At 34.4% G+C, this 26,727-nt stretch overlaps 10 protein-coding genes and 1 non-coding gene across 14 annotated transcripts; 6 read left to right on the top strand and 5 right to left on the bottom strand.

The window, feature by feature from the left end:
• Nucleotides 1-48: 48 nt before the first annotated feature.
• AT2G20670 (sugar phosphate exchanger, putative (DUF506)) lies at nt 49-1,936 on the top strand. Its single transcript, NM_127631.3, has 3 exons — nt 49-539; nt 654-882; nt 1,194-1,936. The coding sequence occupies exons 1-3, from the start codon at nt 324-326 to the stop codon at nt 1,631-1,633; spliced, it is 885 nt and encodes a 294-aa protein (NP_565481.1). The 5' UTR covers nt 49-323; the 3' UTR covers nt 1,634-1,936.
• Nucleotides 1,937-4,023: 2,087 nt separating this feature from the next.
• On the bottom strand, nt 4,024-4,329 carry RALFL14 (ralf-like 14; the record flags this gene model as incomplete). The annotated part of the gene is made up of 1 exon (NM_127630.1): nt 4,024-4,329. One exon carries the CDS (start codon nt 4,327-4,329, stop codon nt 4,024-4,026), a length of 306 nt encoding a protein of 101 aa, NP_179658.1.
• A 2,127-nt stretch (nt 4,330-6,456) lies between these two features.
• On the top strand, nt 6,457-10,453 carry AT2G20650 (RING/U-box superfamily protein). Of its 2 annotated transcripts, none has more exons than NM_127629.4 (14): nt 6,457-6,907; nt 7,149-7,221; nt 7,307-7,434; nt 7,541-7,656; nt 7,752-7,812; nt 7,940-8,006; nt 8,083-8,160; nt 8,271-8,428; nt 8,521-8,580; nt 8,666-8,759; nt 8,945-9,112; nt 9,213-9,541; nt 9,624-9,889; nt 9,981-10,195. In NM_127629.4, the coding sequence occupies exons 1-13, from the start codon at nt 6,779-6,781 to the stop codon at nt 9,840-9,842; spliced, it is 1,680 nt and encodes a 559-aa protein (NP_179657.2). In that variant the 5' UTR covers nt 6,457-6,778; the 3' UTR covers nt 9,843-9,889; nt 9,981-10,195. The 2 variants fall into 2 exon arrangements, with proteins under 2 accessions (NP_179657.2, NP_973491.1); NM_201762.2 differs by having other exon boundaries at nt 6,514-6,907; nt 9,624-9,893; nt 9,981-10,453.
• On the bottom strand, nt 10,098-13,436 carry AT2G20635 (protein kinase and Mad3-BUB1-I domain-containing protein). Its single transcript, NM_127628.5, has 14 exons — nt 13,334-13,436; nt 13,087-13,234; nt 12,762-12,919; nt 12,574-12,664; nt 12,370-12,483; nt 12,191-12,278; nt 11,868-11,971; nt 11,719-11,790; nt 11,555-11,644; nt 11,308-11,465; nt 11,129-11,183; nt 10,916-11,050; nt 10,698-10,819; nt 10,098-10,601 (listed from the first exon to the last, which is right to left on the bottom strand). Exons 1-14 carry the CDS (start codon nt 13,384-13,386, stop codon nt 10,412-10,414), a joined length of 1,578 nt encoding a protein of 525 aa, NP_179656.4. The 5' UTR covers nt 13,387-13,436; the 3' UTR covers nt 10,098-10,411.
• A 461-nt stretch (nt 13,437-13,897) lies between these two features.
• Nucleotides 13,898-16,884, top strand: PIA1 (PP2C induced by AVRRPM1). 2 transcript variants are annotated; one of them, NM_201761.1, is made up of 6 exons: nt 13,961-14,180; nt 14,897-15,133; nt 15,231-15,507; nt 15,596-15,750; nt 15,833-15,955; nt 16,414-16,884. In NM_201761.1, the coding sequence occupies exons 1-6, from the start codon at nt 14,148-14,150 to the stop codon at nt 16,459-16,461; spliced, it is 873 nt and encodes a 290-aa protein (NP_973490.1). In that variant the 5' UTR covers nt 13,961-14,147; the 3' UTR covers nt 16,462-16,884. The 2 variants fall into 2 exon arrangements, with proteins under 2 accessions (NP_565480.1, NP_973490.1); NM_127627.3 differs by lacking the exon at nt 16,414-16,884 and having other exon boundaries at nt 13,898-14,180; nt 15,833-16,321.
• On the top strand, nt 16,578-17,642 carry AT2G20625 (hypothetical protein (DUF626); the record flags this gene model as incomplete). Of its 2 annotated transcripts, none has more annotated exons than NM_127626.2 (4): nt 16,578-16,812; nt 17,132-17,212; nt 17,328-17,383; nt 17,475-17,642. In NM_127626.2, the coding sequence occupies 4 exons, from the start codon at nt 16,578-16,580 to the stop codon at nt 17,640-17,642; spliced, it is 540 nt and encodes a 179-aa protein (NP_179654.2). The 2 variants fall into 2 exon arrangements, with proteins under 2 accessions (NP_179654.2, NP_001324778.1); NM_001335702.1 differs by having other exon boundaries at nt 17,295-17,383.
• Nucleotides 17,643-18,789: 1,147 nt separating this feature from the next.
• On the bottom strand, nt 18,790-18,864 carry MIR8167a. The gene has a single exon (NR_140207.1). It is a non-coding gene; the product is annotated as a microRNA ath-MIR8167a precursor (primary transcript).
• A 1,687-nt stretch (nt 18,865-20,551) lies between these two features.
• AT2G20620 (hypothetical protein (DUF626)) lies at nt 20,552-21,876 on the top strand (the record flags this gene model as incomplete). The annotated part of the gene is made up of 6 exons (NM_127625.2): nt 20,552-20,710; nt 20,787-20,873; nt 20,982-21,174; nt 21,284-21,405; nt 21,488-21,571; nt 21,652-21,876. The coding sequence occupies 6 exons, from the start codon at nt 20,552-20,554 to the stop codon at nt 21,865-21,867; spliced, it is 861 nt and encodes a 286-aa protein (NP_179653.1). The 3' UTR covers nt 21,868-21,876.
• Nucleotides 21,877-22,404: 528 nt separating this feature from the next.
• AT2G20619 (Plant thionin family protein) lies at nt 22,405-22,605 on the bottom strand (the record flags this gene model as incomplete). The annotated part of the gene is made up of 1 exon (NM_001084460.1): nt 22,405-22,605. One exon carries the CDS (start codon nt 22,603-22,605, stop codon nt 22,405-22,407), a length of 201 nt encoding a protein of 66 aa, NP_001077929.1.
• Nucleotides 22,606-24,492: 1,887 nt separating this feature from the next.
• On the bottom strand, nt 24,493-24,916 carry AT2G20618 (Plant thionin family protein). Its single transcript, NM_001335701.1, has 2 exons — nt 24,646-24,916; nt 24,493-24,567 (listed from the first exon to the last, which is right to left on the bottom strand). The coding sequence occupies exons 1-2, from the start codon at nt 24,861-24,863 to the stop codon at nt 24,519-24,521; spliced, it is 267 nt and encodes an 88-aa protein (NP_001318256.1). The 5' UTR covers nt 24,864-24,916; the 3' UTR covers nt 24,493-24,518.
• Nucleotides 24,917-25,490: 574 nt separating this feature from the next.
• Nucleotides 25,491-26,680, top strand: AT2G20616 (QWRF motif protein (DUF566); the record flags this gene model as incomplete). Its single annotated transcript, NM_127624.2, has 5 exons — nt 25,491-25,766; nt 25,921-25,995; nt 26,079-26,189; nt 26,423-26,524; nt 26,609-26,680. The coding sequence occupies 5 exons, from the start codon at nt 25,491-25,493 to the stop codon at nt 26,678-26,680; spliced, it is 636 nt and encodes a 211-aa protein (NP_179652.2).
• Nucleotides 26,681-26,727: the final 47 nt, after the last annotated feature.

Here is a 26,727-nt window from a genome sequence, read left to right as displayed (position 1 = left end):
TTTATAAATAGAATAGTATTTTTGTAGAGTATATCCGGATATGTTCTGCGAAAGAAGAAGAAGCTCACGAGATTAGTCATGCTGACATGGGAACTAGCTGTCTTGAGCAATCATTCATCTCTCAGATCTTACACGTCCTCCAATCACAGTTTCACACGTCACCATTCGCGGCGCCATGTATCTGCTTCTCTGATTTCTGATAGGTCCCATTTTATTCTCTCCCACCTACTATATAAACTCCCATTTTTCCTTTGTTTTTCTTCAACCCAAACAAAAAAACATTTTTTCTCTATAAATCCTTTATTATTGTTATAAAAACTCCGATGGATCGGCAAAATTCCGATGACATCATGAGATTTCTCGATGGAATGGCTAGCTCCGACGACGTTCTTTTCGGTTTTCTTGACGAAGGAAACCAGTCACCGGAAGATTTCTCCGTAAACCTCAACGCCGGCGAAGATGACGGTGACGAAGACGACAATAATAACAATTCTGAAGATAACAAAGCTTTTTGGCAGGAACACGAACAACTTCTTCAGGTAATTTTTTCTCAAATATAAACTCTATTATCAAAACAAAATTATATAGTTATTTGTCATTTTTAGCCAAATAATTTGGTGTCTAAATTTGTTATATTATTTTGAATTGTGTAGGGGACACTGTATAGGACAAGTTCCATTGAGACAAAGATTAGACAAGCTACAAAAGAAGCGTTGAAACAAGTTAAATCTAAGGGTCTTTATTGTGTTTGCCGGCGACCAGTGGACGGCGGTTGCCGGAGTTGCTTACGTGGCGAAATCTCTAGACACCTAAGAGATGTCGCCGGCTACGATTGCGTCATCTCTAAATCTAAATGGAGAAGTTGTCAAGACATCCCTGCAGGTACAAACTAACTACCTCATATATTTTTATATTCATTATTATTAAAAGACTGGTTCTGAAATATTCAGCCATCGTTATCATTTCTCAAATGGAAGATAATTATTTTTAAATTGGACAAATATTATTATGTCCACAAGAACACGAAAGACTTTTTTAGACCCATTCTTTTATTTGTTACTTGTGGATCAAGCAAATATCAGATTTTGTCATCACATTAAGTCATATGATTTTATCTAGTATATCTATATGATCTCTCTATCTATATATATGAATGTTTGGACTAACTCATATTTTATTTTAATATAAAACAGGGGAACACGAATTTATAGAGATTGTGGACCGATCGGGTTCAAAGAAAAGCGAGATGCGAGTGGTGATTGAGTTATCATTTAGGGCAGAGTTTGAGATTGCAAAAGGCAGTGAAGAGTACAAAAGACTTATCAGTCGATTGCCTGAGGTTTACGTCGGGAAAACCGAGAGGCTTCGATCTCTGATAAAGATATTGTGCATAGCGGGAAAGAAATGCTTGAGAGACAAGAAAATGCATATGGCTCCTTGGAGAAAACACAAGTACATGCAAGCCAAGTGGCTTGGCACATGTGATCGATCTAGCTCCTTGGAAGCTTCGGTTTCCGAGGCCATGGAGCCAGAAAATTGGGTGCCGGTGGCGAAGCCTAGGGTTTCTATGTTGAACTATGATGGTCTCTTAGGTGGTTTCTCTGCCGGTCCGGCCACTGTAGCGGTCGTGTGATATTTTTGTACTATGTTTTTTTGATGACTTGTAATTATTAAGTGATTAGGGTGAGTCATGAGTGTTAATTATGGTTTCTGATTTGAACTTAGCAAGAAATGGTCTCAGCGGCTGTGATTCGAGCCTCTACATTGTGTAGTAAGGGACGAAGATGCTGTTTTGTGTCATTGGTGCTGGAAGAAATTAGACATTTGTGATTTTTTTTTATATTGACTGTATACGAGTGATTAACATTAAAATTTAACAGAAATAATATACATTTTGAGTTTCGAGTTATCTGAAAGTTTTATATTTAACTAAAGTAAAAAAAAAAAAATTGATTTGTAAGAAAAAAAAAAAACAATAAGAGCAATACGAAAAACGGTAGAAGTATATGATAATCGTTTTGTTTTTTGTATCACTAGCTAGTTTTTTTAAAAATATGGTAAATTTTATATTCTTGCCCTCCCAGTTACCACCAATCAAAAACCAAGAAATATCAAATATCGCCATATATACTAATTAACAAAAATACTAAACCGTATTAAACTGGATTTGAGTTCGGGAGATATAGGTTAAGAAGTAATTTTGCGGGGACATTGGAACGTGGTCATATATTGAGCTATATATTGAGTTCTATCTGATGTGATGTTATAGTTTATGGGCTTTCTAAGCCCATTCCAACTCTCATTTAGTATGATATTATCTTCTTTGAGCTTATATGTTCAAGCCCGCAAGGATTTGTTATTGGGTTCCTTCCCAAAAGACCTCATACTAGTTAGAGTTGGACTTGGCTTATATATTAGAAACCCTTTTTTCTAAACTTCCGATGTGGGACCTTTGGTTTGTACCCAACAATCTCCCCTTCAAACCAAAGACCACGAACTTGGGCCTCTCTTTTGAGGCACCTTCTTATCGTGTCATGTTTGAGAGATTTTCCCACACCGATCATAGCCCAAGTCCTAGGTCCACTTTTTCAAACTAGGCTCTAATACCATTTAATGGGCTTTCTAAGCCCATTTCAACTCCTATTTAGTGTGATATTGTCCTCTTTGAGCTTATATGTTCAAGCCCGCAAGGATTTGTTATTGGGTTCCTTCCCAAAATGTCTCATACTAGTTGGAGTTGGACTTGACTTATATATTAGAAACTCTTTTTCTAAACTTCCGATGTGGGAACTTTGATTTGTACCCAACAATAGTTTTCGAGAAAAAATATATCGTTTTCTCATCTTATTTTTTGCTTATATATATATATATATATATATATATATATATTGATGAAATTTTAAATTTATAGATCAAGAGATGAAGCGTTTATGTACAATGGAGAGAAACCAATTTGAAAAGGAAAACTAAAGCAAAACAAAAATTAATGGATTCCCCAAGCTTGAAACCATCTCTGGAGAAGTAATGTCAATCATGGGACGTCTTGATATCTAAGTGATATCACACGTTGTCAAATTGTTTTCTCTGTTACGTGAGTCAACCAACCAACCGTGCGATGAGAAGTACCATGTTTTCGTTCGTTTCTATCCCTCTCCACACAATATAAATTGATGTTTAGAATGCCAAAATGAAGCAAGATATGATTGAGCTTGTCCCGAGGTTTGTTTAGCAGCTGAAGAGTAGTTACCCGAGCAAAGATACTTTTATATTTCTTTTGTATAAGCATGTGAATATTATTCTGAAATTTTGTATTGGTATTTAACATGTTTCATATTAGTATTTATTCACGGAAATATTTAATATATACACTTTAAAGTACATCCAATAAACTATGGCGTTACATTTTACCAAGAAAAAAATCGAAATTCTTTCAAAAATATTACACTATTTCATAGCAATAACTCATATCATTACTATTTATTTAATTTAAATTTATTTGTTTTGAACTGCCATCTGCCTAATTAACTCTAAAATTAATAGCGAGTCAAACTCTAATTCAATATTTTTAATCCTTTATTAAATTCAAAATGGAACTGATCACATTAAAAAAAAAACGTCAATCTATTTGTGAAAATGATGACAATCTTTAAACATAATGAGATTGATTCAAAGAAAACTAAATAGAATTTTTTTTATGAATTTGAACCCCAAATGAGAGAGTATCATTTCGAAGGCTTAAATCTTTGAAAACGAACTTCCACAATTTAATGAAACTTTTAAAACACATAACAAGTTTCTTATAATGGTGCAATGTAGCTAATGTGGCCACTACGACCGCTATTGTATCACCATTTTATTTGGATTTTGGACATGATGATATGAGTCGTAAAAAGATAATGAAATTAAAAATTATAATTTGATCGGAAGATACAAAAAATAAATAGAAAACAAAACACACCAAATCATCAAAACAGAGAAAATAAACGGAAACATTAAGAAGAAAAAAAAGAAGAGGGTTCATATCTAATTCGTAAACCGGTAACAATGTGAATGGACATCACAACTTCGTCGGTATGGGTTATCCCGTTGATCCGGTTCACCACGTCGGTTATCTGGTAAGTTTTTCTTCAATGCTTCGTAGCTTATATATCTCGATGCTTGTAGAATCCTACGGCTGCTCACATCCAAACCTAATCTCATGTTCATGATCTCTTTTTCTTCACCGTTGATGCATTTTCCACTCAACTGGTCACATTTTATCGTTCGAGATGAGACCAACACTGGGAATAAAACCACTGAGATAATAACGGCGAAGATTAAGAGCTTCATATAAATTTTCATTGAGAGAGTCAAGTGGACAGTGAATGATTTGATTAATTAGAGCCTTAGGTTTGTAATTAAGCACGTCGTTAATACTCTACAGTTTTATAGTGGTGTTTTTTTTTGTGGTCTCCAGGTTCACTTTCTATGGCAACGTATTCATATCTGATAACTTGTAACTCCTTGGTTCATCAAATATTTATATCTAACGTATTAATCTTGATTCTTTAGTCAATTCACATAATTAATCGGTCAAAACTTAATAATGACTTCAACATATGACATAACATTGATGTTCGAGCGAAAGTTACTAAAATTGAATACCCATTAAAATAAAGTTACTAAAAGGGTATGGAAGTAATGCTATCAAATCATAAGTGGGAAGTTACTAAAATAGAATACCCATTAACAATTTGTTAAAAACTAAACGTGTGTATTTAACAAAATTGAGGGGGCAACACAATTTGTAGTTATTTTGGATTTGGATTTAGTATAATTCTAACAAATATTAATTGGTGATTTAACAAAATTTTATTTGAACATAGTGTATGTATAAAATTTTGAAAGATAAAACTACTTTGAGATTAATAGTAAGAAACTAGGTGTTAAACATCTTTCTTAAATATTAAACAAAAAGGATCTGATTAATAACACAACATAGTATTAAGTTTTTTAGCTAGTAAAAAGATAGATTAGCAGTACATAAATAGTTAAAAGTGATACAAAATAACACATTAAAAAAATATTGAAAACATATTTTTATATAATTTTTGTGATTAATTACAATGAAAGGTGTAGATTCCGTATACTTCAGCGGTGCAAAATTATATTTTGAAATGTGATATGCAGCTGTAGATGATGCTAATGTTAGTGTTTACTTCCAACTCCAAGTATGATTGAAACTTGATGGAGATATATAATCCTTTATATTCTGACCAATAAGTCTTAAAATGGAATAGTGAGTTATTTTTTCTTTATTTTTGTTATTCTTTGTCATAATATATGATGTTTTTATCACACAAAATGTAGAAAATTATGATGAGAAAACATGTAAAAATACGTTTCTATCAAATATTAAATATTTAAATTGTCAACATTTGCATATGCATAAAATCTCAGTCTATTTAAATTGTTTTATTTTGTTTAAAATCATTTTAAAAAAATTCTTCAATTTAATGTTTTTGCCCACAAGAAAAAGGGAAATAAGAAAGATTACGTAACAAAAGAAGATTTAATCTCAGAGACAGAGAGAGCTCAAACTCAAGAGAGATCGTCTTCGAGATTGAAACTTTAGAGCATTTTTATCAGTAGTCTCTCAATGATACCCAATAAAAAAAATATAATAAAAAAAGAAAAAGTAAAAGAGAAGGAAGAAAAAGTAGGAGAAAAAGAGAATTAAGTTTCTCCCAGGAAAAAATTTGAGAAACTATTCTCATTCAATTTGGACAGATATTATCCTACTATAAGTTTAACTATTAAACTAGATTTTAACCCGCGGTATACCGCGGGGACAACTTATTTTTTAAATTAGTATATATAAAAGTTTGCAAATTAAATCTATTTATTTTTATTTTATAGTTTACAATTGTTATTAAGTAACGTCCTACCAAACCCGTCTCGCCAAATCCGTCCCGTAAAAAAAACCCGCGGTACACCGCTAATTTAAATATATAATTAAAATAAATATTTTACGGAATTGCAATTGTATTTTGGTTTGTCAAACAAATATTTGTTTAAAATAGTTACCAAAATCTAGTTCAAATTTTGGAGAAAAAAGATTTATTGGATAGATAAAGAATGTATCTAGGTGGGTTTTGCTCATTTTAAGGGATTGCAATTATATTTTTGTTTGTCAAACATTTTTTGTTTTAAATAGTTGCTGAATATATTTAGAATATTTTTAGTTTGTTAATCAATTTATCGCTGGAAAAAAATCAATAATTAATAGTTAATGGCAACCATTGTAAATAACTCCCAACTCTAGGATTTATTTTACAAAATGACTGCAAAAATGTATATATAGATAACAATTAATATATCTGTCTTAATTAAAATATTAATATTTTTTTTTTTTGAGAAACTTTACTCACTTATACTGATGATGGAGATGGTCTTACAAAAAGTAAAACTCCGACATTCCAAGTTTCCACCTTTGTTCTCTCCAAACATATATTATACTAATAGATTAGAGAAGAACTCTATAAAGTTTTTAACTTTCTCCCCAAACGAGGAATCTCAAAGTCAATTGCTGTTCTGTGATTCCAGAGTGTTTGTTTCTCTGTCATAATCTCTTCTAGTTGCGGTTTGTTGGGCTCTCACTTTCTCTTTCAGCCGATTTGATCTTTCGTTTCTTGTGGTTTGACTTCACTTGAAGCAAGCTCTTTTATTGATCTTATTGTCTCCTTTATGTTCTGATGATTCCGCATTGTGAAATCACTAGAGATTTTGGGGTTGTGATATGAATAATCTGGGGAATTTTGGGGTTTGGGGATTCGGGTTCTTCTCCTTATCTATTTGGTTTGCGGTTCTGCAACAAGCTAATGGACTCAGACCCATAAGGGAGACTGCTCGGTCCTGGGGCGATGAGGTTTGTGTTGTTTTGATATGATCGTTTCAAATTGTTTTCAATGTTCCTTGATTTTGTGTATCAGCTAAGTCTTTGATTAGTTTGCTGTTCATGTGTTCGTTGACTTGATTAAGTTGCAATAGTAGAATTTCTGATAGCTCAGAATCTAGGATGGGAATTAGATTATGCAGTTTTCGTCTCTCTATTTGCCGCCGAGTTTTCGATAGAATGGGAAGGCTGAGACTGTTTTGTGATCTTGCAGTGGCTCTTTGGCAAAAAAGAAAAAGGTGGAGCAGGACCGTTTTCTGCGTGGAATATAACAGGAACATATAGAGGTTTCGTGGCATTGTATTGTTGATTTTCTTTCTGCTTCAATATCATAACCTTGAAGCTCATTTCCGTGATGTATTTATGTTACAGGCACATGGAAGTTTCTAGATACTGTAAATAGCTCTTCAAAGTTTCCAGATTTCAGAAAAGAAAGTGGTAACTCTGTCATTGAGTTAGTGACAAGTCCAACAAAAATTACTGGTGTGCATTATGTTCAGGTGAATAGTCGCTCTTCATAGTCTTTTGCATCATGGAGATCGTGCTTTTTGATCTTAGTAAAAACTTTGCAAAATCAGAACTTGTGTTAACTTTGAATGTGAACAGGGTGCAGTTGTTTTCCATGACGTATTTGACAATGAACACAATGTGGGTGGTGCCCAAATTAAAGTTGAAGGTGTATATATTTGGCCCTTTAGACAGCTCCGTCTTGTTGCTAACAGGTATAACTACATTTTTTTTTAAAATCTATTTAACTGCTTTCAAGATCCAGTATTGGTAGTGTTCTCTAATGTCTGTACGTTTAATGATTGATCAGCGGAAAGAAGAGTGATTCAGGACTAGAAGACGATTATCTTCTCTCCAACCCCTATCATCTGGTAATGCCTGATGTGATCCACTTTGCCACAAGATGATGGATCATATTTCTGATTCTTCGTTATCTTTATTTGATGCGTTAAAATGTTTGGAGAGCTGATAAGTGTCAACTTTTCTGCTGTTGGACAGCTCGGTATTTTTTCCTCCCAAGTATTTCAAGAATCTCCAAGAGACAGAATATTGAAACAGAAAACTTGTGAGTAGGATCTGGATTTGTTTCCATATGTTTTACTCTTCTGCTACATCTGACCTTCATTTATGTTGCATTCCAGCTCCAATATATGAGATGGAGAAGCACTGCAATATCGAAATAGCTGCCCAAATATCCCAAAGCACTTCTAGTGAAAACAGTATGTATGCCTTCTAACACTTGGCGTTGAAATGATGATGCTGGCTCAGTTCTTGCCTTCTTAGCTAATTTTAGTCTGACTTTGAGAACGAGTTTTACTTATTTTGGTAGATGGGGACAAAGATCGTTATCAAATTGAAGGATTGATGGAAAGTCCTGCAGTAGATGATGAAGTAGATTGTTTTTCGCCATTGTCGCTGAATGCAACCTCCATAAACGTCGAAGTCTACTATAACAAGGCTGTGAACTATACATTGATGGTCACTTTTGTATCCTTTGTTCCAATCTCTTTTCCATTCCATCAGAAAATGACAAACACATGGCAGTTTTAGCGGATTCCTTAACTTGTTATTGTACCTAGGTCTCGTTCCTCCAGGTTCTTTTATTGATCCGGCAAATGGAGCACAGTAACACACAATCCGTAAGATTCTCATTGTTTGTTTATCTGATCTTTCTAAGAGAAGAGACTGGATGCTAACTTTTGGATGACTCTTCTTGTATACAAGGGTGCCGCAAAGGTCTCTATAGTAATGATCGGGCAACAAGCCATCATGGATTCTTATTTATGCCTTTTACATCTCACAGCTGGGATTTTAGTTGGTATGTATTTTAAATATAATCTCGCTATTCTTCACAATGTGCCCTCTTTGTTTTGATAATTATCTTCATAGCTTTTCATACTCTGTCTAAGAACATTTCTCAATGATTGTGATGGAAATTCTCATAACTGTCTATTTCTTACCATGTCATGCTTTTCTCAATCATTCTATTTTATTCTCATGCAGAATCCCTGTTTAACGCTTTTGCAACAGCTGCGTTCTTCAAATTTGTAGTGTTTTCGATATTTGAGATGAGATATCTTCTGTCCATATGGAAAGCGACCAGGCCTTCAACCAGCGGTGAGGGCTGGGAAACAATGAGGCGTGAGCTCTCCTTTTTGTACAGCCGTTTCTGTGAGTACTTGATTTCTTTTGTGTTTGTTCATCATCAAGTAAATGCTTAGAAATTCTCACAGATGTTTAAAGTTTCTCTCATTGTAATGATTTTCAACAGATGGAATCCTTCTTGGAGGCATATTATTAATGTACGAGTTCCACAACTACATGCGGCCGATCCTCCTACTCATGTACTCATTTTGGATTCCCCAGATAGTTGCAAACGTTGTTCGTGATTCTCGAAAGCCTCTGCACCCATATTATATACTAGGGATGACTGTTACACGACTTGCTATACCGTTGTATGTTTTTGGTTGCCCGAAGAACTTCATGCGTGTAGAGCCCAGCAAGGCCTGGTGTGTAAGCCTGTGTGCATTCATGGGGTTTCAAGCTGGTGTTCTTCTTCTTCAGCATTATTTCGGGTCTCGTTGCTTTGTCCCTCGAAAGGTTCGTTGGTCTGATGACTTTGTAGATTGATAGTAAATTGCTTAGTTGTCTTTAGTTCATGTGTTTGCTTCTGATTTGGCAGTTGCTACCTGAGAAATACAGCTACTACAGAAGACTCGATCATAATGTAAACCGAAGCAGGGACTGCGTAATCTGCATGACCACGATTGATCTCAGACACCGTATTAATGATTGCATGGTAACGCCGTGTGAGCATATATTCCACTCGGGATGCTTACAGAGATGGATGGATATAAAGATGGAGTGCCCAACATGTCGTCGCCCACTTCCTCCAGCTTAACCTTTGGTTCCTTAGGAATCGTCTATTAACTGCACTCACATTTTATTGTAGGTAACAGCTTCTTGAATCATGCTCTAGGTTCTGGCTATTAAACTGATCTTTACACTGAAACATCTTTGGGTTCTTCTTTGGTTTCAGGTCTTGGAAAGATATTAGATGAAAACAGAGCATAGATAGAATTTGTCGGAGGAGTAGACATTAGATTAACTGTGTAATAAGTCAATCTCTTTACTGCATATTCATTGCCCATTCTTTCAATAAAATCCTCCAACATATAAACAATCATTTACATACACTAAAATTACTTTTGGGTCAAACCTTTTAACAATACCAAACCTACACATATTTTTGTTCCTTCGTCCTTGATGATATGAGAGATTGCTCTCTTATACTTACCATGTGATACGAAATACAAAGTAGGAACCAGAGATGTGTTAGATACATTCAATAATAAATCATCGTAGACCACAAATTACGCGTTACTTGAGAGGCAATCATTGTCTCCCAAGTGTCTCTTTCTTTTTTCCTCACAAACACTATACAGAGACTTTTTAATTACTGCGTGAAGATTACGAAGAGCATAACGAGATGCGTTGTTTGGCGAGTAACTCGTTAAGCTTCTTCATGAGCTTAGGATCAGAGCATATATACTCTTCCATTGACTTTCTCAGATTCCTCAGTGTCTCTGTGTCATCTTCACACGTTTCTCTGTTGAGCAGCTTCGTGAACAGTTCTTTCCACAGATCCACCTTCCAGTATCTGAGCAAATAACTTAGTGATTCAATATCCAAACAATAATTTTTTTTTGTTTGAGAGACAAAACAAGCAAATGAAGTTGAATTATTCTTTTGAGACCTTTTAAATGAAGTTCTCGGCATATTAATGTAGCCACCGTCCAGAGATTGCTTCTTCTCGATCTCCATGTAGACGTTGTGCAGCATCATGTGGACGATTACACATAGTCCATAAGTGTCCACCTATATATAACACATGTTACAATGGACTCGAATGGTTAAAAGTCTAATCATGCAAAGAAAAATTCTTGCTGAAGCAGTGTGATTTTAAAGACTTGCCTGAAACTTCCAAGGTTTATCCTCCTTCATCTCCACGCAACGGAAGCCTGAGGTACGACAATCTCCTGTAAACTCGGTGGTTCTAGGAAACAAGCTCAAGTCTATTCCTCTACCCCAGTCAACAAGACAGAGACCCTGAGGTAGAAATGAAAAGTTGCATCAGATTGTGGACACACACAAATCAGAGTACTAGTAGTTGTATAAGGGATTTACCTTCTTGCTCCAAGAACCTGTTTTCTCATGAAAGCCTGTCTCAGTTAGGTTTTCTCTGCAAGTAATCCGTGAGGTATGTCAGTCTCTGCCACGATCGTTAACATACAAGTACATGGCTTCATGACCAAAAAGTCTTTATCTACAATCTAATCAGCAATATTGGAGCGGAATAAACTTACGGAGGGTATCGGATCAGCAGATTGTCTGGCTTGAAATCACCATGAATGATTCCAACACTGTGCAAAGTCTCCAGCATGTTCAGCATTTCTATTGTGTAATACATGCACAAAACTTCTTCCATGGACTTTCCAACAACGACATACGAGTTTATGACGTCCTTAAATCACAAAAAGAAGGCAAATGAAGCAAAGAACTATGTTTGCATTTTGTATATTCAGTCCGTGAGAGTCCTAAGATACCACCTACCTGGAGTGTCCCGTGTGATAAATAATCGCAGACAAGTATACTGTAGTCTGAATACACGTGCACTCTCTGAGCCAATCCAAAACTTGATCTCTAACATAGCATGAGAGTAATTAGTACGGTGTGAAACACCTGTGAACTGGTAATATTAATGGAAAAGGGCATACTTGGCTATCTGGGATCCTGCAATCAAGTTGGCGATACATGTGGAATTCCCAAGGAAAAGGTGGTTTTTGTACCTGTGAAGAGATTTGTATATGCAATATGAGCATTTAGCATCATACTGTATTTGAAAAAACTTTAAGGGTCTATCTACCTTTAGAGCAACTACTTCATCAGGATTGCTGTCAATGAATGCTTTGAACACTTGAGCAAAACCACCTTGGCCAGCACAGCCCTTCATCTGGTACTTTCTTCCACCTAGCAAATAGACAGAGCCAATGGATCCAGGTCACTTTTTTTATTTTAGTCTCAGAGAAGACATATTGTCCCAGGTGAGAACAAAGCGGGAATCAATTTCTTTTACACAAATGAATACATGCCCAGCCACTTTTAATTTGAAAAATGCATCTTATAATAAAAAGAAGGATTCTTTATCCTGTAGCGGTGACAGACTAGATTGGTATGAAAAAAGTATACCTATCTCAATGATCTTATTTCTGGAATAATTCTGCAAAGATGACAGGTTGGCCTTTCCAGGGAAAACTTTGTTGCTTACATGGTACCCCTGATGCAAACATAAAGAAAGAAACTCAGTGGACAAGCCTCCCTATATAAGTTAAATCATGTAAAATATCATGATTTTCCATCAGCCTTACATCATATTTCACAAGCTGTGGTTTTATCTTGTGAATTAAGCCGTTCACAGTGGATGTTTCCCATGGATTCACAAAACCCGTCTCCAAGTCAGTGGCCTGAGCATCATCACCAACCTGCCAGAAAGAAAACGTTCAATCCTCAACTAAAGCTATCAAAGTGCATTAGAATAACCATATGCTACTCATTAAAATTAAAAAATAAACCTTTTCAAGGGAAGATGCTTTGGTCCTCTTAGAGATTCTTTGTAAGAACAATGAGTGAGCCTCTTTTAACCTGTCAAATGGTTCAGCTTTCCTACAATTCTCCAATGAGAAACAAATAAGAAATGAAACCACAAACTAGAGGAAAAAGATAAGGAAGGAGCCACAGAACAAGGAGAAAGATAAGAGACCTTGAAAGACCAGTCTGATAAACAGAATTTGCTCTTCGCCACAATCCTTTGACCTCAAGAAAAATAGCATACCATTCATAGAGCAACGAATGCCCTTTACATATCTCAGTCTCTTCAATTTCTCTATAAACCCTCTCAAAATCTTCCCTGCCTTCAAGCTAAGAAGAGATTCAACAATTTAACCCCCAAACTGTAACATCTACATCAGTTGATTCGCAATATAACAATCCCAAACCCTAAGAATGCTAATCAAACAAACAATCGAGGAAAGAAAAGCACAATTTAAGCTCAAACAAGTTGGGAGAGAGGGTTTTAGTAAAGTTACATAGAGAAACCAGATCTTGAGGAATCTGAGGTCATTTCGGTACCGAGAATCTTTCTTATAAGTTGAGATACAATCAAATAGAAGCTTATCGAGATCGTATCCGGAATTTTTACCAGCGTATAGATCCTCCATCGAATTTTTAATCTCCCTGTGAAAACCCCAAAATACAACATCGGAAAATTAGAATCCATTTTGACACATATAGCACAATTAGTTAGATGAGAAGGAAGGATAAAGCATGAGTTACATAAGCCACGGGAAGAGCGGGTCTCCGGCGGCGTCTCTGTAACCGATTGTCATTTTCGCAGCCGTAGGAAGAGAGAGAGAGAGAGAGAGAGTGGGAAGTGAAGCTTTTCAAAAAAAATTAACTTTCGAAATTCAAAATTTGTTGGACCAGAGCAAATATTCTATATAACCCAAAAGTGTAAATGGGCCTATTTTGTTAATTATGTGGCCCATTGTTTCAGTTAAGACAAATGAAAATCCCGGCCCACGCGCTTCAGGTCCACGGATTCTAGTCTTACGCGCTAAACGCGCCTTTGTTGCGTGTGGTTTGTCTTTTACACGCGTATTTCTTTTTGTCGACGTCATTTTGTTCGAATTTGTTTGAAAATATTTTTAAGATAAAGTTTCCTTTCTTTGTTGCACATGTTGTCATGACAGAGTAACTAGAAAAACTGATAAAATAATGTCTTGTTATTTTAAGTAATAACAAAAAAATATTTTTCCGATCAATAATGTAATGAATGAGATGATGTGCACGAAATAACAGTTTTTTATTTTAAAAGTAATGTTTTATTTTGTCGGCAATGTGAAAGAATGTAGCAAATAATAATAGAGAGAATTTGTTTAGGGAATACTTTTGCCTTGAGAAAAATATAAAGAAGAAAAGTCGTCGGCGGAGGAAGTCAGTAGCCAATAATGATAAGAATCACCGGCTGTTCACATGTGGATTGATTACCTCACATTCATATTTATTACATAAACTCATCTCTCTGTTTTTCTTTCTTAGAATCATTCATATTTCAGACACAAAGGCAGAGAAACAAATTCTTGTAACAATGGCAGGCAGAGAGATTCTCCATAAGATGAAGGTATGCTTAGCTCAACGCTAGTCTTTTTCTTTTTTCTTTAGTAGCGTTTCAAGGGCTCTAAAGAATCTTGATTTTGTGATCTGATCCTTGTATGTCTTGTTCTGTTTCTCATTAAGCTATATTTGTTTCTTTGTGATAACTTGTACGTAGAGCCGTTTTAAGGAAGTTAGCATCTCGCATGTTAAACGATGATATTGATTCTTCTAGAGCTTGTGTTACTGAATTTGTTTCAGTAATTTGTGCATTTTCTATATTCTCTTTTTGGTTAGAGATTTGGTGATAATGAAATGTATGTATGTTGCTCTTGATGAAGAAATTACAGAACTTGGATTAATGTGATTGTGTTTTGGTGTGAATTGGTAAAGGTTGGATTATGTAGATCTTTTTTGTTTGTTTTGTTCTGCAAGCTGAATTTTATTCATGAAATTGAGTCTTTACAAAGGGTTATGTGGATCTAATAATCATTTGTTTTTCTTTAAATGTCTAAACTTTGAATTTCTTTTTGTTTATCAAACCAAACTTGATTTTATAATTTATCTTTCTCATTTATTTTCATATTTGCTTTTTTTTTTCTTCTTATATTTTGCTGTTATTTGTCAACTTATGTTTTTAGCTTAAGAATAAAATGATTATAATGTATTGAGTAGTAAAAAAGTTTTTTTTAAAAATGAAACTAATAGTATAATTTCTTGTTGTTTGGGTGTGAATATTTGAAGGTTGGATTATGCGGATCTGACACAGGCAGAGGTAAAACCAAGGTGTGGAAGAACATCGCACACGGTTATGACTTTGTGAAAGGCAAAGCGGGCCATCCGATGGAGGACTATGTTGTGTCTGAGTTCAAGAAAGTAGACGGCCATGATTTGGGTTTGTTTGCTATCTTTGATGGTCACTTAGGGCATGATGTAGCCAAGTACTTGCAAACCAATCTCTTTGATAACATACTCAAAGAGGTAACTCATGTTTAAAGCATGCATGAATCTGTTTTTATGGATTTCTATAATGTCTCTGATAAGACTTAAAATGTTTTTGTTGTTTCACTTATTTCAGAAGGATTTTTGGACTGATACGAAAAACGCTATAAGGAATGCATACATATCAACCGATGCTGTGATATTAGAGCAGTCACTTAAACTTGGCAAAGGTGGATCAACGGCTGTAACAGGCATTCTGATAGATGGGAAAACGCTAGTGATTGCTAACGTTGGAGACTCACGTGCAGTGATGTCAAAGAACGGTGTTGCTTCTCAACTCTCTGTTGATCATGAACCAAGCAAGGAACAAAAGGAAATAGAAAGCCGTGGTGGCTTTGTATCAAATATTCCAGGTAAGTTTTGTAGATGGAGACACTTACTTGCTCATCACATATAAAACATGAGAAGAGGAATTTATAGACGATTCTTGAATGGTTTCAGGGGATGTTCCAAGAGTTGATGGACAACTAGCGGTTGCTAGGGCGTTTGGAGATAAGAGCTTAAAGATACATCTGAGCTCAGATCCAGACATAAGAGACGAGAATATCGATCATGAGACTGAGTTTATCCTTTTCGCAAGTGATGGAGTTTGGAAGGTATTTGAGATCTCGTCCCATGTTATCATCAGAGTGATGAAATCTTTAACAATGTCTTGACGAGTGTTGCATTAATTATCAGGTGATGTCGAACCAAGAAGCGGTGGATTTGATCAAAAGCATAAAAGATCCACAAGCGGCAGCCAAGGAGTTGATAGAAGAAGCAGTCTCTAAGCAAAGCACAGACGACATTTCTTGTATAGTTGTAAGGTTCCAGTGATAGATAAACTTTTGTTGTCTATAAACTTTACCATTCCGGTGTGTGTGAGAGGGAGAAACAAAAGACGTATAAAACGCCTAAGCTGTGTGATCAAAGTCATGTCTTGCTTAAACAATTCCATTGACAATAAATGTTCTGGCCACAATGTAAAATCCATGGTTGTTGATCCAATACTCTAAATGGTTTCTTTTATCTACAAAGCTAGAATAGAGAGAGATTTCCTCAGACAGACGACAAGTCAAAAGACATAAGTTGGCTCACTTGGGCCTATAGGCCTATCAACACTGCAACACTGCAGAACTTGAATCTCTGTTGTTTACTGTGTTGGTCTGATATATATATTCTCTAGCCAGTTATGAATGTATGACATCAACTCAGCTGATTCTAGTTGACTGGGTTAAGTTATTAAGTTTCATTCATTTTCGTTTGTTTGATTGATGCAGCCGTGCTTCTTGCGACGAGAGGCTCTCTCAGAAAGGTATTGTAGATGATTTGGATGATGAAGCTGATTCTGTTGACAAAGACGTGTCAGTGCCAATGGTAGAGAAACAGACACAAACTCAAAATGGAAGTTCAAAAGCAAAAAAAAAGGCGTAAAGAGAAAGATATGGTTGTTGAAGCTTATGTAAAGCAGACTGAAGCTCTTGAGAAGAAGAATAGAATAGTGGAACTGATGTTGGAGCGGGAGCATGCATCTAGCGTTAAGAGTGTACTAGAGACGCTTAATGGATTGCCTGGAGTTAGGATGTGGTCTCCATTTCACAAGACATCAATTGACCATCTTATAGCTGATGAAGCGAGTCGGCAGGGTTTTATAGCGTTTCCTAGGGCTGAACATAAGAGTAGATTTTTGGAGTTTATGACTAGAAGGAACCTTGATGATTGTAGTGTTGCTTGATGATATTTCCACTACTTTGTAGTGTTGCACTTGATGAACCGTATATTGTTCTGTCTTTCCTTAGCACTTGATGAAATGTGAAACATATTTTCAACACTTCGGATCTTAAAACAAACTTCCCACTGTTTAGTTTACAAGGAACAAGGAACCGTATATGGTTCTGTTTTGAATATATGGTTTTGAATTAGTATATTAGTGTTGAACTGTTGGGTATATATCTCGATTCTTTGGAATTACGACCAATCCATTCAGAAATGTTATAGGAACTGGAGAAGAAGATTTGATATGGGATCCAAATGCTGTTGATGACTTTTGTAGAGGTGATATGCATAAGTGGCTTGAGGGTGATGCATTAATAGGAACCAACAGTTCTATGAGGTGAATTTTTAGTTTTAACAGATTTTCAGTACACGGTTCTGTTTTCAGAAATGCCAAACTATTGTTATTACAATTGCGCAGGTGAAGGAATCGGGTTTGCGAGACAAAGAATGGCTTTATTTATATATGCTCTCCAAGTGGGACTTTGACCTGGTGAGGATAATTTGAATAGTATAGCTAGAGATGCGTTGTGTTTGGGCTATCAACTAATTGGATTGTATTTTGCAGAGAGCTTATTTACCATTTGAGATGAAGAAAGTAGTAGTGCAAACAAGGGAAGATATAGAGTCGAGTATGAAACTGAAGGCCAGCAATGCAATCTTCTACATGAATTTCAAGGCATATGGAGGTCCACAATGCAGAGGAATAGTAAGGAAACAAGTGATTGAAGACTAGGACATATGTGATCGATCGATAGATAGAGAGCTGATGGTTTTTGTGTCTGGATAATACTTTTTGCATGTAAAAAACCATTGAGACAAGTCAATCTTTTACATTGTAATTGATTTAACACAATATACTTACTACATCTTAATTAGTATTAATGAGAGTTTTAGTACTAGATATAAGTCGACCAAATTAAAGGAAGCCAAATGTTGGCGTTAGAAGCATATTGTGGTTTAAAAGAAAAAATAAAAAATAAAAAAGAAAAAAGAAACTTGTGAGTCAAGTAAAGAAAAACAAAACCCCAATTTCAGATTTATGTTTGGTTCCGATTTAAAAGGGTCTTTTTTTTTTCTTACTTTGAATATTTTACAACATTGACAAGGTTACTCTCTCTCCCGTACGCCACTACTCTGAATTGTGTTTGTTTTGGTACTTTGAATTTGTCCGTCCGTATGATGAATATTATTCTCTCCTTTCTATGCAGGGAAGCTGTGGATCCGGTCGACAAGGAAATGAGGAAATTGGTCTATTCTATTTACGGAGAGGTAAAACCGAAAAGTAGAAAAAAATAGAAAGGGAAAAAAATGTAGAGTTGCGATTACAAAACTTTTAAAATATATAGAAAGTAGATAAAATTAAAGATTTTAAATTATTACATTAGAGAGTTTTGTATATTTTGATTTATAATTTTTCCAAAATGATAACATATCTCCAAAATATTGTGTAATATATTCCCCTCTTCTATAAAAATCATCTCTACCAAAGTGAAAATCACACGTATAAACACAATAATTATGGTATTTGTGAAGTAAGCTATGAACATGGAACCATCCATGAAAAACTTGAAGTTTGGTTGGATATTTACTTTTCATGTGTTGGATTAATGCTTTGTTTTAAAAATTGTTTGTGTGGTGAATTTTCACAGAAATTAGAAATTATAGAGAAGCAAAGAGTATAATTTGTGAAGAAAAAAATATAAAATCATAATCCAATAACATCTAATTATACTAAATCAGCAGTCACTTTTCCAATAACTGATGCATTCAGTGATTGACACATCACCTTAGTACTATTTTTTTATTCTTTCATTTTCACGCAGGATTTTTATGTGTCGTTTTTATTTAACTTTGTTTCTTTCTCAAACGATTTTCTCTTTCATCCCCACGATCTCCACATCTCCACTTTCTCTCTTCCAAAAACTCCATGACTACTGTGTAAAATCTCAAAGATGGGTTTCTCAACATCATTAATCGATTACTCAGAAATCAGGTACTTTGTTCATCTCAATGAACCAATTTACCATTTTCTATTTCTGTTTGTAATTTTGTTTTATATATATAGAATTCTCCATAGATCCGAAAATCATATATCCTTCTTCTAGATTTCTATGGCTTTTTTTTTTTTTTTTTTTTTGCTTTGTTTCTGCTTTATTTGACTGAATTCGATTTCTCTTTTTCCATAGGATTATTCTTTAATACAATCAATGCATATGATTCTCCTGTCTCACAAACACTCAAGGAACAGCGACAAATTTTGGCTTCTCATCGGAACAGTTGCCTTAAAACAAGGGTGAATTTAATATCTTAATGGAAGCTCAAGTGTTTTTTTAATGGTAAATTAATTCTCATACTTTTTACTAATCTTCTTTCATCTCTTATTTTACTCTGCAATTTCGTTTTTGTATTATCTCATGCTACAAAACAAAACAATGTCTTCTGTAGCAATATCTCACTCGCTTGCTTTCTCTTTATCTCAGTTTGGTCTTCTTTTGAAACTTCTGTAGAGAACGTAACATCCAAGCATGGGACGACCATTAGTTGACAAGTTCTTTGTAAGTTTCTTTTCAGCATCCTCTTTCTCCAGGTGTATTTACTGTCAAGTTTGTTACATTCATGTTTGATACTTTGATGCATAAGTCATCATAATTATAGAGAAAACGTAATGTCTTTAATTTACAGATTGGATTACAATTGGGCAATTCACTTACTTCAAAAGCTAAATGCAATTCACAACTAAATTATTATTTTGTATGTTGAGCAAACTTAGAATTTCTTAGTTAGAAACTTGCATTCAATGACGTAATGGTTTAATGGTTTAATTGGTCTGTTTGACAAGATTTTAGGACAAAATTGCATTTTTTTTTTGTATTCATCTATGGTCATTATCTTTTGACATGCAAACGTTTCAAAGGCAGCGTGTACGTCATGTAGTTACTTACTTACTTGTGCACATTTTACATTTTTTCTGAGACTTCCAAGCTTTGGGTGTCAACGAATGTTTGTAAACTGAATTACTGATGATGAGAAGAAGAACACATTACAATTGGTTGGAGCTAATGATGAAATAAGCGGACATGTATATACCCAGCATAATTTTCGTACCTATACTCTCTTATATTTCTAAACTCTTGATTTGTTAGTTACTGTCTATCCCAATTGATTCATTGGGTAGAAAAGTTGTACCTTTTTTATATCTTTTTCTTAATCTTTGTATATTCTTCGGTCAATGATAATAAATTTGTTGTATATTTATGTTGTCTGCTTTATTTTAAAAATCTTAGTTAAGAGTTATAGCAGATATAATTTAAAACAATGTTGTCCCTGCATAGCAGGGGCCAAATGCTAGTAATATTTTAATTGACTAACAATAATGGAAAGTGTTGTTTATTTTGAATAACACAAAAATTTTAATGACTTTATTAAAGTATGAATCTAATAACTCCAGATTTATAAACACTTTAAATTACTTTTTATAAATCAAAATTTAATAATACCAAAGTTTTATAAACCTTTAATTAAATAACAAAAAAATTTCATAACATTTCAAGTAATTAAAAATTCATATAAATCACAAATTAATAACACCCCTATAAGTTAAGTAGCCAGCGTCGAAAGTTTGTTTGGTGCGAAATCAGAAAGATGGTGCTCGAAACTCCGGTCTGTTCTCCCATAGACAAAGAATCCTCCTCCGACGATGTGCAGCTCAACAAACCGCCGAAGAAAAAGCGGAAGCTTGACGTCGTCTATCCACCCAGAGACAATACATCCTCCTCCTCCGATGTGAAACCCAAAGTCCCCGTAATTCTCTATTCTCTTCGTAATCACTTTCATAACCCTAACTTGATTGATTGATTCTATCTGAACTTTTTTGTAGGGATATTGTGGGGTAAAAGCCATTGGATGTAATCGCTCTGACGAACTCCTTGCAGAGGTGGCACTCCATTCCTACAATTCTCAAACGGTAACTCTTATCTATATTGCTCTTATTCTAGCAAGCCCTCACCTTTACTTCTTCTTCTTCTTCGGATTTTAACTGTTACATCTCCACTTACGGTTATTATCATTGTAGGGGACAAATTTAGAGTTGATGACTGTAACCCAAGTCATGCTGCAATCGGTTGCACATATCAATTATCATATGATATTGGATGCCTTTGATCCAGCCAACAATTCCCTTTCCAGTATTGAAATATGCCTTTGGGATGCTGCCGTAAAGAATAATGAGAAATTGAGATTAGTCACCACTTTTTGCAGCCTTGAAGGTATAACTAACATACATACATGGTTTATATATTTTGTCTGTTTTTGGTGTTTCTGGCGGCTATGCTAGTTTCCATCCATCATCCACCAATTACTATTAGTTTGTTGTAGGGTCTGGAGATAAAGGTTCCCAATGGGATCCTAATGGTGTAGACGTGCTCTATACTGGTGTGATGCCTAAGTGGCTAGATGATGGTGCCCTTTCAGGAAGCGAGAAGCTACACTACTATGAGGTGTGTGGTGTTTGCTATATCTAAACACACAGACACAGATCACGCCTTGTTCCCCTAATGTTAAAAAATGTTTCAAATGTAGGTTAATGATTCCGATTTGCAAGAGAATAAATGGCTTCATCTATATGCTCAAGTTGGAGCATACTCTAAGTGGGATCTTGGCATGGTGAGCCTAGCTATCAGTATACTCATTTGTTTTGGGGTCTTCATGCACTCTTCTCTCATACACAAGCTTTTGTTTTGCAGGTTAAACATTTCCCATTGGAGATAAAGAAAGTAGTGGTACAAACAATGGAAGACGACATAGAGTCAAATTTGAAGTTGAAGTCGAGCAATGCTATCTTCTATATAACCTTCACGACTAGTGGAGGTGTCGAGTGCGCATGCATAATAAGGCAAACGAGGAATGGAAGACCACAACACATGTGCCTTGAAATTAATAATGTTGAGATGGACAAGTAGACAAATATATGTTGCGACTTTTACTGACTAAAAGAGTTGCTTAGTGTGTGTTTAGTAGTTTAATTTGTGTTATGTTTACCTCTAAATGCTATGTTTTTTTTGGTTCTGCTTAATTATGTCTTCAGACTTTTAATGATATTTGTAATTTATATCTTTGATTCCAACTGTATATTCTCTTGTTTCAATCCATGAACTAGAATTGCTAAATCATGATTTTTCCACAAAACAAAAATCACGATTTCACGATACAATAAAAGATTTGAGAATTATTATTCGGTGCCAAAATTCTTGAAATGAACTACAAAATATATAGTAAATATTTAGTAGACATGATAAACAAATCTACAATAAAATGTAGGGTATATCATTTTCTGCTTCCGCGAACTTCCACATAGTCCATCCCATGTGAGCTTCTTCTGTGGACATATCATAAAATTAGAACAATAATTAAGTTAGTTAATTTATATATTTATATAAAAACTGTAGAAAATAACTTAGTTAATAAATATTTAAAGAAAGGGATAGATAAATTATATATTACCGTGATGAACTATGGGGAGGGTTTGGGCCACCGCATTTGATTTTACATTTTTCAAAACAATCACCGTCGTGTTTCTTACAATTCTTTGAACACTTGCGAAAACATTGAATAAAATCTTTTTCACTCCATTTTGCTTCTACTGCCAACGCAGCAATCACCACCATCAGTATCACTAATATCGCACTCCATTTTGCCATCTTTGATCGTCTTAGAATTTTACAAAAGCAAACTTTGTTTTCTTTTCTGTTCTTAATCTTATGACTTATATTATGTTTCAAGAAATCAACCTCTATTTATAATACATTTTGTTTAAATTTTGAGTAGATTTTTTACTTAGTGTTTGTTGTAGTTTTAACTGGTTGAATCTATTAATTTCCTTCATATTTATGTTCAAAAATCTTGTATGTTTTTGCAGTATTAAATTTTATAAAATGAATAGATGTATATTAACTATTAAGTGAATGTGGATCCATCCGTCGGAGAGTAAATCTGCCAATAAGAAAGAGACACCAAACTTTAGAGGACATTAATTGATAGACTTTGTATGATTGTTTTATTATTTGGTTAAAGACTAATAGATTTCACAAGAAAATATTAATCTTCACTTAATACAAATGTTGTGTAAAGAAAACAAGTTATTTAACCCTTTCCATTATTCTTGTTTTTTTCCTTTATAAAGATAGATTTATCACTTCATTTATTCTATTTAATCATTTTAATTAAATAAATCATTTTAATACAATTTAATAGTATTTAGTTTTAAAAAACATTTTTAATTGATTTTTATTTATTGGTAAAAAATATTAACAGACTTAAGTGAAAATGTTATGCTTGGTCACAATTTGTGACTCACAAATATTTTTGAGGAATGTTTTGCTCAATGTTTTTTTTTTTTCACTTCTCTTTACAGTATAAGATTTGATAGTACAACTAATTGCATTTGTCGTTTTTATTTTGATAATATAATTACTTTGACACTTTTGTAAATTTTTAATTTAATTATTTGTCAAATACTTAAATTTGTGATGTGATCGCTATTGCTGCAAAGACAATTGGTCAATTCACTACAAAAAAGATTGTTTGCCAATTGCAAGCAATGTATGTATATCATGAGGTTTGGTAAAAGACCATTCAACACCACTCTTCGTTTTTTCCATAAACTTATTCTTCAAATGCCAATTTTATTTCTTAGATATCTTACTATAAACTTAAAACTAATGGAATTCTTCACATATTCATAGAATAAATTTTATCTCTCTAGAAATACTCTTCCTAAAATCTATTAAAGATTAAAACAACACAACCTCATCTTCCTCACACCACACTCTCTCAAACATCACCTTTTTTTTACTAAGCATGCCTTAGGCAACGTCTGCTTGTATTATGTAGCCTCTTGTAGTATGATATATTCAGCCTCTGCTTGTACGATGTAGCATTTGGCTCATATTATGTAACGTCTTGTACTGTGCTTATATAAATCTATTTCTTCCTCAATAAAGACAATGATTACAATTACAGCGATTTATTGAAAGATTTGTCTTGATGGCAAGGCGTTAGCCATGCCACTATTTTATGACCTCGAGTTGGTCTAACATCTATGAAAAATAATTTCTATTTGTTTTTTTGGCTCTACCCTTAGCATGTTTAATATGTGAAAACTAAACAACAAGAATTAGCCTCTGATACAAAAATGAACAAGTATATACATAATGACATATATATCTCAGATTTATGCAGATCTCATACATTCATATTTATAACATTCGTAACATTTACTATAATCCTAATGTGTAAAGAATAACATAAGGCAAGCTAAAAGTTTGTCGACCAATCGTTTCCCATAAAACTTGAACAATTTTAGCTAAAATCATTCTGAAGTCCTTAAAACCAATTGTTTCCTAATAATTATTAGTTTTGTATTATAATATAGTGATCAAACATCTTATTTCTTTTTTGTAACTCTATCGAATGTTTTAAAATCTTTTGGGACTTATATAGTCTGTAAATATAGATAACTTTTTATCAATATTTTATTAGATTTTTAACATGAACGTAAAACTTAAAAAAAAGGTAGTCATGATCACAAATCTTCTACGGAAATTTAATTATATCATAGTCTTCTTCCGAAAACTTCCCTAGATGTCGTCTCATGCGAGATTCTATCCATACACATATCATAAAATTAGAAAAATACGTATAAGTTATATAATTATAGAATGTAGTAAAGAAAATAGTACCTTGAGGAACTATGTGGAGGGCCAGAAGAGCCATGAGGCGGGTTTGGGCCACCGCATTTGATTTTGCAACGTACAAAGCAATTACCATCGTGGTCGCCACAAGGCTTTGAACACTTGCGAAAACAGCGAATCCAATCTTTTTGAGTCCCTTTTGCTTCTACTGCCACCAGAACAATCACCATCATCATTATCACGACTATTGCACTCCATTTCTTCATCTTTTGGTCGTTTAAGAATCATACAAAAGCAAACTTTGTATTATCTATTTTTCTTTGTCTGATGACAGTTTGAATTTTTTTCCCAAGAAATCAACCTCTCTTTATATAATTATATTACATTTGGTTTAATTCTAGTAGATTTTTCTTTTCTTTTTTTAAACTTTTCGTAGATTTTTTACCAACATTTATGTTTGGTTTGGTCTTAATTGGTTTTTATCCTTTAAAGTCCTTCGTATTTCTGTTCAAAATTGGATATGTTTTTACGGTAGTAAATTTCATAAAACTGAATAGATTTATATTCTTGGTCCATCCGTTTAAATTTTGTATGTTTGGTTTTATTTCTTGGTCCATAGTTTTACTTCCACTTGTAGACAGCTATATATCTTCCAGATTTGGTTACAAAGACACTTGCAAAAGTTTTGTATGCTCTTGCACCATCACTTACTGTATCTTGTGAATGTCATATTTAAATTCAATGAAGCATCAGCTATTCTCTTGTATTCATGTTATTATGCTTCAAACTTCAACTGAATAAAAATAAACCCTATAATGTTGGCAACCAACTCGTCTATTTCAAATGATTGACAAGCTTCCTTCTTTGTCTTCCTCTCCGGTAGCAGAGTAACAATGAAGAGCTGTGAGCATGAACTACTCAAAACAAGAAGAGGAAAGTCCCGCGAGGTTAGTTCACGTTTTCTCTCCTCTCCGTCTGCATCTTCTTCTCCTAACCGCAGAAACTCCACTTCTAGTTCATCTACCAAGAGAGATGATCAGAACAACAACGGTCTGAAAGTTCATCTTGGCCTGAAAAAGCATGATAGGATGTCAGATGGAACACGGGTTTGTTTCGGGTTACCAAACCAAAGTAGCTTAGAATTTGACACAAGAAAATCCCAAGTAAAGGTAATGATTTTGTCATCACTTCTTCTCATGCTTTTCACATAACCGTGAGATCTTTGCTTTCTTCATCCTTTGAGGCATGGAATTAAATAAAAGCTAACAACCTTTCCAGAACCAAATACTCTGTGCATGGGATAGTCTTACCAAATGAAAACAGTTGGTTCTGCAAGAGAAAATCAAACTGCAGAAGAAAAACCTGGAGATGAAGATCAATTATGTGCTTCTTTCTCAAGTAAGTATTAGGTCCAAACCCATTTACTAATTCCAAGCCATGGAGGATATAAATCGGATTGATACGAAATATATCTGAAACAGGTTAAAGCATCTTGGGAGGACATGGAAATACAACAACTATCATCTCTGTCCATGGCCAGAGATTCCCTGCATTCTGTTCTTTCCATGCTTCCCCTCAAAGAAGGTGCAAAGGTAAATCAAATCATGCTTCTCCGTTAAGATTTTTTCTTGTCTCTTTTCTTTTTAACAACTCCTGAGGTTTTCAGGTGAACATGGAATCAGCTATCACTTTATTCAAGAATGCAGAAGCAGTCACTGATGCTATCAATTGAACTGTGAATATCCCACGGTAGGTTTTGAGAACAAACGTGACATGATCATCGTGTATCAAACTAGTGTAAAAACCTATCATGTTCCATTAGCAGATGGAGGGTATTGTTCCACTTGCTTCCCTACTAGCGGAAGTGGCTGCACAAGAGAAGCTGATGCAACCTCATGACTTTTTGAGAATGATCTCCGAGTTAGAGGTACAAAGATTGTGTGTGCATTAACATAGAAAGACCTGGTCTTATATGTTTCTGTTTTCTGATCATATTTTGGGATGTACACAGATGCAGGAGAGGAGCTTGAAGTGCTGCTTCTTGATTCAACACAAACAGACTTTCGATACAAATCTTCTTTAACACTAGGACTGTGTCAAAGCATACGACTCTGTTTTTTAAAAGCAAAA

Source organism: Arabidopsis thaliana, chromosome 2 (genome assembly GCF_000001735.4).
Source record: "Arabidopsis thaliana chromosome 2, partial sequence".
Taxonomy (NCBI): Eukaryota; Viridiplantae; Streptophyta; class Magnoliopsida; order Brassicales; family Brassicaceae; genus Arabidopsis; species Arabidopsis thaliana.
Note: the sequence above shows the minus strand (reverse complement) of the source record. Positions and strands in the feature narration are given on the sequence as shown.